This window comes from Solea senegalensis, linkage group LG8 (assembly GCF_019176455.1).
Source record: "Solea senegalensis isolate Sse05_10M linkage group LG8, IFAPA_SoseM_1, whole genome shotgun sequence".
In the NCBI taxonomy this organism is placed as follows: Eukaryota; Metazoa; Chordata; class Actinopteri; order Pleuronectiformes; family Soleidae; genus Solea; species Solea senegalensis.
The window spans coordinates 6151157-6164206 of NC_058028.1; the positions used below are offsets into that span (position 1 = coordinate 6151157).

At 42.2% G+C, this 13050-nt stretch overlaps 1 protein-coding gene across 1 annotated transcript in view; it reads right to left on the minus strand.

The window, feature by feature from the left end:
• Positions 1-13050, minus strand: part of gbe1b (glucan (1,4-alpha-), branching enzyme 1b) — a 115702-nt gene that overhangs the window by 18817 nt on the left and 83835 nt on the right. The window contains exon 14 of the mRNA XM_044032060.1: positions 10398-10528. Within this exon, the coding sequence (XP_043887995.1) occupies positions 10398-10528 (131 nt within the window). The remainder of the gene's footprint in view (positions 1-10397; positions 10529-13050) is intronic.

Here is a 13050-nt window from a genome sequence, read left to right on the forward strand (position 1 = left end):
GTACATAAATTAATATCCTTATTTGAAAACTTAACTCCAGGCAAAGTTGAGCCTTTTGCTCGCGCCAGTCACAAACGCTTAAATATGTGCCACTTTAACGCCCATGTAAAATGTAAATAGCCTTAAAAACGTCGTGCCGCGCGTTATCGACTCTCAGAGACGAGGAGCAGGGAGGAGGAGGAGGAGGAGAGGAGGCGCCGTGACAAACGCCAGGAGAGGGGAGTGCACATGCAAACAGGAGCCTAATTGGCTGGCTGAATATTCACCTTTATCTCCCTACAGGCGACACTGCGGAGTGTGATCCTCAAACACCGCCGCGTTCTGCCCCTGAGCCGGGGAAAAAGAAAAAAAAAGAAAAGAAAAGTGCGCGTTTGCTGCCTGCGTGTCTGCTTTGATAGCGATGATTAAAAAGAAGTGCTGCTCTGTGCATTGTTTCTGCCGAGAAGCCCGCCCACCCACCCACCACCATGCTTCTTCACACCTCCTCTGACCGCGATGGTGGCTTATTAACAGAACAAACCCACTTTTCTGCGGGGATTTTACCAGGTAAATATCAGAGGAATATGGAAATAGTGGTAGGCTCAAGGGCTTCAGTGCTTCTGGGAAAGTGATGACGTGCGATTTCAAATGTTAATCCTCATAATAGAAACCTTTAACTATGATGGCGCGGGTAGAAGGACTCTTGTGGAGTAATAAGGCAAGTCGATGCTTAGTTTTGAATCCAGATTTGACTAAATCTGCATGCGTTAAGGGTCCAATCCACTCACCCCTCCCTTACCCAAGCATGTGAGGTACGTGAAGTATGGCCCTTGTCTGACGTACATATGAAAGACTGATTCGGAAAGTACTGGGTTTGAAAAAAAGGGACTTTCCTTCTCTTGCATGTTGCACATTTTTGGCGCTTTTCCACTATACAGTTGTATCACGGCTCGGCACGGTTTGGATTGTTTTCCATTACTGTAGTACCGCTTCAATGTGGGCAGAGCCGTCACAGCGCGGCTGCACGGAAATGTCGTGAACACACAAAAGCAAAGCAGTTCTTTTCGGGGTATGAATCATTCGGCTCGCGATCATTCGGCTCAGGATCATTCGGCTCACGATCATTCGGCTCACGATCATTCGGCTCGCGATCGCCGCCATTCCTCACCAGAGCAGGTACTAAAAAAGCAAAAAAAGCAAAAAAATCGAGCACAGTCGAGCCGAGCGAGAACAGTATAATGGAAAAACGCCATCTGTTTCTGCCCCACAATTAACTACAGTGAAAAAATAAATTCACTGGCAGTGGTAGAGGACTCACTAACCTTCCCAGCGTTAAAAAACACTGTATATGGCTGCGAAAAATGGTGTGAAAGTATATGTTGAAAGTGCGATAAGCTTGTGACCTGTTATTTCTTTCTGTAGTTGTTTTTGAGTCATTAGCCCTGGGGGATTTAACGTGGCCTAAAATGAGAATGTGATTAAAAATAAGCATGTTAAGCCTCTGTGCACGGCCTTAACTCTATAATTTGCCGCTAAATACTCGCGGTAACTTCTGCAGACGCCGACTTTTAAACATCTCTGCATCTTTGGCTGACAGCTGACCAGAAATAGTCGGGCTGGCTTATTAAAAACTAGAAAGTGACCGTACATATAGTCAGTTCCAAGTGTCGCTAACACTAGTACATTGCATGTGCACAGAGATCACAGGACATGAGGTGTAGCTGGAGTCATTCCTGGCGAAACCAGGACAAATTGGTAGTTGGGAACTTGGAGTGATTACATCTTTGTTCGAGGCAACAAATGACTGCAATTAACGCTTGGAAGCTCAGCTGTAAAGTATTGTTATCAATACAGGCTTTGTGAATAAAGGGGAAACCTTAACCACTATCAGTATTGTCATGCAGCATGAAAATAAAGGCACTACGTAGTTTGATGATTAAAGCCATCGATGACCTGAAAACAATCTGGCCCCGGTTGTGATTGCAGACCGAGCCACCTTTTAGTTTCTCCACTGTCATTCCCCCCCCCACCCACCCACCCCCACCTGACTTTATGATAGTAGCAGAGCTCTGCTTTGAGAGTTAAGCTGTGAGTGCACATCTGAAGAATGTGGCAAGGCCATGTAAGCATTCTAAATACCGTGTCTTGGGGTTGACTTCTCCACGCTTTCTGCTCAGCCGGTGCATGTTACATCAGAGTGGAAGAAATGGTATGAAATATAGTTTTTTTTACCAAAGAGGAATGGGAGATTACAGCAGCTGAAAGACACAAAGTGAACATCTATACCGCGTCTGCAGTGAGGCTATGAAATATTTAACACTTAACCACATTATACATCATTGTTCATCACTTTCAATAGCACTTTTCTGTTGGAACAGGTCTGGGGAGCTACTGACGCACTTGCTTTTGGACACATTTACTGAACTGCATTCATATATCTAGTCTTTTTCTAGTCCCGACGTGACTCTGCACAATACATCACAGTTCACCTTCATCCATTTCTCCACTTTCATGAGACTTTGGGGTAAAAAGGAACATGAACTTTGACTCAGAGCGAAGAATACGACTGCCAAACGGCCTCATTAGAGTGTTTTTATCTGTGGTGTCACTGCGGTCTCATATACGCGGCTGCATGAGAGATTTTAAAGGTGTTCTCCAAAATCATTGTTGCTGTGGACTTATGTAATCAAGCCATTCCCAGGGGGCCCATCTCAACTCGGGTCCCCACACATTTACCTGCTCTACTGTAACTCTAACACTTCTAAACCAACTGCATTGTTCAACTTAAGCACAGAAATGAAATGTATAAAAGCAATAACAGGTCTTTTTTAATAAAAATATTAGGGCCAGAGCACTCACACTGTTGTGCAAGAGCCAATTGGAATTCCTGGACTTATTATTTTTCTCCCCAAAGGATCACATTTTACTAAACGTTGGTGAAAACGGACAAAATTGTGAATAATAAAAATAACTCAGTAGTGCTCCCAAAAGATAGGTACAAAGCCAAAACCAAGTTGCACCAAATGTTTATGAAACTTGGTGGGAACACGTCCCAGGCCAAGACAAACAAAAAAGTCTATCGTGACCATGGCCTCAACGCAACAGGAAGTCGGCCATTTTGAATTTACATCTTAACAATTTGCACTAACTGAAGTTTCCTAAATTAAGAAACTCTTAACCATAGCAACATGAATATGACAATTTGCACTAGACACATCGAAATATGAAAAGTCATCACCAGGTTTCACAAATTCAAAAGGGGCGTGGCCACGGCAATGGTCGGAATTTTTTATTGAATTTCGTCAATTCGCCACGAAACAGGAAGTGGCCTGTAACTTCACCACACGTGGACCGGTCGGCTCGAAACTTCACATGTGATATAAGAGACCGGGCCAGAAAACAACAGCACATAAAAACTGAGTCAAGGGAATAGCGCCACCTGCTGGCAGTGAATTGCGGCATTGTGATAAAATGGCCCGAACATATGAAAGTCATTTTAAACAATTTATAACCCTAAGTTAAAGTTTCTTTCTGGATGTCTTTGTTGATATTCCGTCTCTCTGTGTTAAAATAAACCTATCATAAAGATTTTGGACTGTTCATTTCTTTGTAAGGGGGTAAATTTACAAATTTAGCAGGGGATCAAACCATTATTTCCCCCACCGTATGAGCCAGACTTCAAAAATCTTAACAAATCCATCACAGTTTACCATCCACCCTTTTGGATAAACTGTACAGTATATATATTCATATTATTTAGTTTTATTTCCTTCTTAAAATGTTTGAAATAAAGTTCAATCAATCAATCAAAACAAAAAAACAACTCCTATGTTCTCTTCTTTACATGAAGTGTTGGGGAAGGATTCTTCTCTGGAAGTTTGGGTGCAAATGGTTTTAAGTACTTTCGCTGACAAATGAGGATTTATATAATACGTGACAACACTTGCAGTCACCGCAGAAATGGAGCATGATCTGTTGTTTTACTGGAAACTCACGGCACACTCTCTCTCTGTGACGAGTGACGAGTCTTTGCTGGGACAATGTTTTTGACAATGTCCCAGAGTGGCACGCCAAAAAACATTCTACAACTGCTAATAAAATTCGGGGGTTTTAGAGTTGTGGTTTATGCCCTTAAATTTATTGTTAATGGACGTCAGACAAAAAAAAAATTGCTGCAACATAATAACAGATGTCAGGGAGCTGTTAGCATGACTTTAATTTATCAGTAAAGTGTAACTCTCGTCACTTGACTGCATCAAACACCGTTAATGATGTCAGTATAATACCAGAAATATGCAATTTAATGAGTAAAATATCAGTAAAACAATGGTCTGCACAAGCAAGACCAATCGTATAATAAAACTGAATGATCCTTTAGTGCACGAGGCATCCAGAGTTACAACTAAATGTGATCGCATGCAGAGAAATGTTTATGTCGCCATTACTCATAGGGTTTTTTTCTTGAGATAATATCCAAGAAAATAAATGTCATCTATGCACAGGACTGCGTATTTTTACTCTAAGTCTTGGTTATAGTGTCAGTGTGTCTGTGGCTGAATTATTTCACATGGCGCTCAAGAAGTAGCTCAGACAGAAAAGAAGAAGAAGAAGAATGATGACCTGACACACTCGCTGCTGCCTATTGGCTCAGTGTGAATCAAAGACCAATCTGCCCTGACAGGTACAGCTTTCATGACAGCGTCCACCTGGGATTTCAAACACCCCAACCAGCCAGATAAAGCCCAACCGCTCGAAAAACGAGTGAAAATAATAACATAAAAGAACAATAATAATAATAATAATAATAATAATATTAAAAAAGAAAAACCCTCTGACAGTTTGAGAGGCTGTCACAAAGCTGACATTGACTGCGTTTTAATGACCCAACATTTTCAGTGAGGTGCTCCGAGTCTCTCTTGTTCCTCATGAAGGGAAAAAAAAACATTCAAAAGAGGACAATGAGAAACAGCAAAAACAGCTTGTCTAAAAAAAGGAAGAGGACGAACAGTCACTGAGAACATCCACCTGCGGACTCACACTGCAACATGATGACTATATAGTGGCAAAGTTGGTCTGACATTATACCCCACACACTAAAAGCACAACACACAACACTCCAGGTGTTGAATTGACGACTCCTTTTTCTTGTCTGCACAGTTTAGTGATACAGTTACTACGGAAAAAAAGAGATAGTTACCAAATATGCCAAAGTAGTACAACAATAGGTTGACAAAAATTTCAAAACTAGTTTGCGGACACATTTAACTTCTGTGGATCTGAGTAACAACATTTTTTACACAGGTCGCACAATACTACTTTTTTTCAGAGCGATCAGTCAATGTATGGTGAAGTTACATGCCACTTCCTGTTGTGTGGCGATTTGTCGAAATTCACCAACATTTCCCGACGATTGCCGTGGCCACGCCCCTTTTGAATTCGTGAAACCTTGTGATGACTTTTCATATTTCGACGAATTGTTGCATTTCTCATGTTGCTACAATTAAGTGCTCGGACGAGTTTGTTAATTTAGGAGACGTGAATTAAAATGACTAAATTGGAGGCTAAATTCAAAACGGCCGACTTCCTGTTCAGTCATTTTAAACCTTTTAACTATTTCAAAAGGCATATGATTCCTTTGCGCCATATAAGGAAAGACATTTAATTTGAATTTTGGAAACTGTAATAACAACAATAGGGCTTTTTTCAATTATTCAAACAAGTTTTCTTATTTTTTTGCTTCTTAAACAAGTAGAATATTTTCTGGTTTAAAAAAAATCATCAAAATTGAATAATTTTGTGGACAAAACACACGTCATCATTTCCAACACTGATCAACATTTTCTGACATTTTTACGGACCAAAAAAGGACTCGTTTAAGCTGAGAAAATAATGGACAGTTTAATTGTATTATAAAAATAACTGTCAGTTGCAGCCCGAGTTTCAACGTCATTCGCTTTGTTCCAATAATCAATGACTAATGGACAATCAAGAGTAATTAGGTGCAGCCATGGCATAGCAAGCACTGATCCAGTGTGTGCTATAAGGCACGTAAAGATAAACACCTTACTGGTGTTTCTGCTGGACATGGCCACACTTTGGTTTCATAGACATTTTGCCAAATTGGATCCATTTTCGGCGGCACACACATCATTGTCAGCTGCAGCCAGCTACAGCATTATTTCCAGATAGAGCAGTATTGAGCAGGACACCTGTGACATCCCTGACCCTCACACGGGCAGAAGAAAGTTTAAGTATATGACAGCTGAGTGTAATGAAAAAGCACTTTTGGACTCATTGAGCTTGTCTTGTTTACCTCCTCTGCCTCTGAGTGGCACTTTCATCTGTCTTCTCCCCTAATTGGATCCTCTGCACACATTCCCATCGGAGGATCGGCATCTCCTCGTGCACATGGCGCATTTACCTTCTCTCACACACAGCACATTTGCCTTTATGTGTTTACTGCTTCTCCGTATAATGACAGCCAGAGCTTTGCCCCTCACATTTATTTGCATTTCCTCTCAACCCACCCGGTGTCTGAGGCCTCCTCTCAAAACATCAAAAGTAGCACCGGGAGGAAAAGATGCGGCTCCATCTAAATGAAAATAAACCCTCAAAAATGGTGTTATAGACACTGTGCAGCACGGCTATTAGTGCGGTGCCTGAGATTTAGCTCATCAAGGCAACAGACGGGAGTGTGCTGTAACTGCACATCAAACAAGCTTTCAAACAAACACATATTTAAAGTTAAGGGCTGACGCACCTGATTACAGGTTATTATTCACATTTAAACATGTTTTGAACAGTGGTAGAGCAGGTTGTCCTGCAAAGATCAGGGCTCTACATACTCATGTGTCCTTGGGCAGTTAGGCGTCAAGAAAAATCCACTGTGGCGCCCCCTATGGCTGAACCAAAAGAAAATAACATTTTTGATAATATCATGTTTCCCACTTTCCCACTGCCCCACTGTGGTCTTAACCACTGAGCCACTCCACCCCCAGCTGATAGCTGGGGGAAAAACATCATGGTCGCAATGGTCGCAAGTTCGATTCCACCCCTCGCTGATTGTACTCAATACCATTGTAAGTCGCTTTGGATAAAAGCGTCTGCTAAATGACATGTAATGTAATGATAACTGGAGCAGCTGTGGATGAGTGGTAGAGTGGGTCTACAAACCCGAAAAATTGGGGGTTCAATCCCGGCACTATATGAATAAGTGAATGGCTAAAGCCTAGTGTAAAGCACTTTTGAGTCAAAACTAAAAAAAGTAGGCTTTTGTTTAAGTGGGCGTGAGCCTAACTGAGAACTTGTCCACTGTATGACCATCTACAACTGTAACCACGCACCTATTGGACAGCACTAGCTGTCAATCACACAATGTCCACGCCCTCGTACCTGCAGTTCTTTTTAAATCAACTATTGGACTCTGCACGTGACGATAAACTCCATTCAAACATTGCACTTCTTGCCTTGGAGTCGCCCCCTGATGGCCATTCAAGAGAAAGGTTTCATGCCCGTCTGCGGCTTTACTTTCATGACTCCACTCGACTCGGTTTGGGTGATCAGGTACATTGTTTTCCAGTACTTTAAAATGTTACAGGGGTTTTTGATGATCAGGTGATGGAACCTCTGGAGTCAGTGATGACTTAAGTTGAAGTAAGGCGTCATCGCAGACTCGTGCGAGCGGCGTACAGTTCGACACAGTTAGTGAGATAGTGTCTCCGGTCCGGATGTCTGGCACTTTGTTATCTAGTGAGGGAACCTTGAAAGGTGACTAGATCCTGTCTTATCCTAAGTTATGGCTGTTAATATTGTACACCAGGTCTGGTTATAAGATTATATGAGTAATTAAACTTCAAGTTGGCTGAAGATTAGAATTTTTGGACAGCAGCCATGAACGCTTGCTGTGGTTTTAAAAAATAGCGGACGTCGCGCTCATGACTCTAATCAATCAGTGGCCGGCAGTCTGTTGATGTCACATTTTAGTATCGGCTTAGCTCGCTTAGAACCAGGTACTATCACCAAAAACCAGTAGTAGAACCGAGCTGAGTAGTGCTAGAGCTGAATAAGAGAAAAGCACAATAAAACTTCATCCATTGTTTATTTTTTATGATCTGTGTAATATTAAAGTTGCTAGATAATGATATTACCAAGCAAATTGCAATAAATTTCCCAGTGAAATTATTTTGGAACGTAATAAAGCACATTCCCGGTTGATGTTATGATACCATCGGGCCGATTCCGATTGAGTTTTATTTCATTTTAATTATGACTTATCAGTTAGAGGAAACAAAAAGAAAATACAGGAACAACTGCTGTTTAACGGCCTCATTGTCAGCCAGACAAACCATAATAATTTGAGACCGAATTGCTGCCGAGATCTGAGCCGCTGGCATCCGCAGAAGACCAACGCTCTCTGTCTGGGTTTTGACTCAGCATCGCATTATTTAAGCCGCGGTCGAAGAAGCGACACAGCTTCGCGTCTATTCCGGTGAACTGTTGGGGTGAGCGGCAGTGGGCCCCCGAAGACAGAGATGTCCGTTATAATAAATACAAACGTGTCACGTTTCTGTCCCCCCTCCGCCACCCTGATCATTAAGCCCGCTGTAATCACAACTGTGGGTCTCATTAAATTCCCCGGCACTGCTTGCTGAGAAGACAGACAGCCGTTGCTGCTAAAGAGAGCACTTTCTGAATCATTGGGTTCCCACTATTATTTCTCTGTAATCGCATAACAACAGCACTATAAACAACCGGCTTAAATTCCCCCTCAACAGAGACTGCTGAAATTACATCACAGAAGTATTCTCCTTGCAGGGACGAAAAAAAAAAAAGCACAGTTAAATCTGTAAGTCTTTACAACTTACATTTACTTGAAACAAGTGTTCAGATGACTCATTCACGTCTTCTCTGAGGCGATTTGTGTTGTCTTTTAAATCCATTACTAGACTCACTGTGACCCTGATTTGGCCTTTGGACTCATATCAGCTGTAGTTCTCAGGGAAGCACAGTACGACACAGCCACGAGTGATTAACAAATACACAATAGAGGACGTTTACTTTGGACGTCTCGCCCTGCAAAAGGACATCAACAGCGGTATTAACAAAGGATTCTAGGTCGTGCTGTGCAACACACTGGATACCAGCAGAGCAAGAAATCACAAACACTGAATGATTAAAAACCCAAAAAGCCCCGGGACCCCTCTCAAAAATGTCTTAACCGGAGAAGAAGTAGAACATTTAATGTACAGTAAATAATGTTTTTACTGCTTCTAATCATCGCCTGGTTGTCTCCTCTCATCATGTAATACGTCTCCGCTGCTGCTCTTAATCAGACACACTATCACTTACAATCACCGCCTGTTGCTGATGAGCTGAAATGAACCAAATAAGGTAAACATTTCTAAAACTAAAACAGACTCATGCCCGTGAAAGTGTATGTGCATGAACGCAGTTTTAATCCACGCATGAGTGCATATTGATTGCACCATTTGACGAAATCTAGTCGCTCCACTTGAACCACGCTGATGCAGTGTTTTGAATTTGGATTTCAGCAGTGGTGTGTATGAGGGGACAATAGCCCTAATGGACAAACACGCAGCGCACTGAAGTGCCCTTGTGAGTCACAAGACGCACGCTAAAGCACCCGCTGGAGTGGTACGAACCTGAGGAAGCCGTTCATGCAGCGATGTGGCCTCTAAAAACAAAATATACAATTAAAAAAAGTGGGGAAAGATGCCCTTGCAACTTTGTTTCCTATGGGTGTCCTTCCAATCAAAAAGGGTGATGTGATAAAGTCCCCTACTGTCCCTACATGACAGTGTCCCAAAGGGTGTCTTTAGAGGAAATGATATTCACTAAAAACGTCCATCTCGGTGATAGAAAGTGATGCTGTGCTGTTAAGGATGTTCCTGTATAGATAGACACAAGTGTGTGGGAATGTGGGGAAATTACATACTAGGGGCCCCTGCCCTTCCAAATGTCATTATCATTTTATTTTGTCTGAGAAGCAAAAATATATGTTAGTTAACCACCTGAGCGGAAACAAACCATGATTCATTAGCAGCGCTAGATGAAAAGTCACAGGTTGGTAAGGATTTCCATGGCTTCACGAGTATGAAAATAATAAATGAATCTGCTGATCAGTTTATCTCTACATGTCCCAGAGATTCCCATCATTCCCTTTTCCAGACATTTACTGTCTTGGTTATAATATCCTCATTTAGTGGCGCTGTCAAACCCAACAAGATTAATCATGTTATTGTGCAAAAAAGAAGTAACTAACAAAAGCATCATTACTGCTGCTGCTGCTGCTGCTGCTGCTGCGAGTGTGCACTGTCGCGTGACAGAGGGAAAAGCCAATGTCTCAAGATTCTGAGAGAAACAAGTGGTGACATGACAGGCGGCGAAAAAAAGGATACCTTCCCGGTGCTTCCACAGCCACTCGGTAGTCCTGGAAACTCTTACTGGGGTGGAAGTTGAAGATAAAGAGCACATTTGCCCTGTCAAACACTATGACCTTGTCCTCCTCATGCTGGGCGCTGACAAAAGCCTGGAAGGGGGGAAAAAAAACACGGGAAAAGCTAATGAATGAGTTCTTCATGAATAGTCATTACCTTTCTCATCTTGGATTTAGAGAGTTATAATGGGGCACATTATATCACCGGACTACACATTTCCAAAATGACTGAGTAAAAACTCCCACATCAATTTTCAGGTGGCACTCGCGAGCAGAAAACAGCGGCACGGGCGGCGCTGTCAGCTCCCGTCAGCGGCACATTATAAAGGTGCCAATCTCCAGCGGGGGGGGAGCTACTGTTAACGTGTCATTAGCAGAGATTATCAATGTCACCCAAAGCCGCTATTTTTAGCACCTCGTGCCCAAAGCCAATTTCTGGGCGGCATATTCACGTCTGAGCGAGAAGATAAGCGCACGCCAACCTGACGGAGGTTAAGCAATGAGGTGACACTTTTACCTAGAGGTCTGCGTAGTTGTGTTAATGCCACACACCTGGCTGACAGAGACCGCGTTAGCAATGGGAAACAAATATAACCTGCATTCTTCATTTTTTCTGTATAAGAACATTTATACCTTTTAGGGCTGCAGCTATTATTCAGTTAATTAAGTTAAGTTATTATTTTGATAACTGATGAATCCATTTGAGTGTGTTTTCAATCATTCAAGCTAGTTTTCTTATTGTTTCGCTTCTTAAATGAGAATATTTTCGGGTTTCTTTGCACCAGAAAAACATCAGAACTGAATGATTTGGGTTTGCGGACAAATTTCCGAACACTTTTCAACATTTTAGGGACCAAACCAGTGCTCGATTAATCGAGAAGATAATAGCTGCAGCACTAAAAGATATTACAGTTTTCTAAATTCAGTGTTTTCTCTCCATTATTAGGTCCTGAGCTCTCACACAGTGATGCGTGGTGTGAATTATTGATACTTCAATTCCCTTGCTTGTGTTCTGGATTCATCAGAATTAGTTTTATTCGCACACACACACAAATAGAGATCGTGACTTTGACCTCTGCATTTAACCCACACTTTTCACCGCTGCAATTAGCGATGAATTGAGAGTACTCCATCGTATCATATTTTTTATCAATATTATAAGGAACCTGATCCTGATTCATTGAAGGCACATGATGTGTTAGAAATATTGTATTAGAGCTGAAACAATGACTTGTTTTTGAAGTGCGAAGCTTTTATCGTGATGAAAACAAGATTTCTGATTGTTTCAGCTTCTTCAGAGTGAATATGTTCTGGTTTCTTTGCTCCTGATCACAAAGACATCATTCAAAACGGAATCATTTCGGTTTGTGGACAAAAAACAAGACATTTGAGAACATCATCATTGCCCGGTTTGACGAACACTGATTTTTTTAAAGTTTTCTGACATTTTATGGAACAAACGTTTACTCGAGAAAACAATCTACGGATGAATCGATTATGAAAACGGTCGCTAGTTGCAGCTCTACATGAAATGACCATTACATGTAAGGAAACCTGGTATTTCAAATTGGGTCTCCTTTAATTTGGTCCCTAATAAGCGCCAATAAAAATACATGAAAATGCAACTCTTACAATAATTCTGGTTATATTCAAATTTATTAGGCAAACAAATATCAAGCAGATAAAAATCCTCCGTGTGTGATGTCAGCTACTGTGTATGAGTGTGAAGTTTGGCTTTCTAACTGTCTATTCCGGTCACTGCCTGCAGCGTCACGCTGCACTGGAACAACAGTCTTGGGCGAGACGTATCCAGGCGATGAGAGCAAGCGCGAGGCCCCGCAGAAGCCCCATTTGTGACCTCGGCGCTTTCGAATGAAAATATTTTTGTGAAAGCACAGATCAAATGCAATATTACCACAAACTGGCGCCCCTGACTCTCTGCTCCTCTCTTCTTCTCCCTTCACTGCATCTCACGTCAAGTCAGCTGCAAGTGCATTCGACGCAGTGTGTGGAAAAATTGGATTTAAACATTGGTTTAGCCCCGGGTAAACATTTTATGTTTCCAGGGAGATGGGAGACATGGGAAAAAAAAAAAAAAACACATTTGGAGATGCAACCTGCTATAAAATAATGCTTTGACTTTCACTCCCTGAAGGTTTTCTTAGGGAGGACTGACCAGTGACCGAATCACAGCCTCGCGTGTGTGTGTGCGACGTGCTCCGGTTGCAGATGTCGCCTCGGTAAATCCCTCCACTGACCTCAGCGTTACCAAACAGTGCGACTCTCTAATATGATCGTAAAAGTTTAACGCCGAGATTCACAGGCCACTTTTACAACAACAGATAAAGGCCGATTTAACTCACACGGCGAGTCGACACCGGAGTCGAGCGGAAATTGGTGTCATTTAAAAAACAGACGACACTTGCACGTGGCAGTTGAACACCTGGTGCAGTGATACCCGGGACAACGCCGCTCTGCTGCGCCTCGTTTCTCGACTGCAGCGCGTCCTTGGATCCTCCCACCACAGTGAAATATTGAACCGCGCCATAGAATATTCCCACTAAGCCTGATTACCTTGGCAATGTCATTGATAAGCCGTACAGAGGCCTCAGACT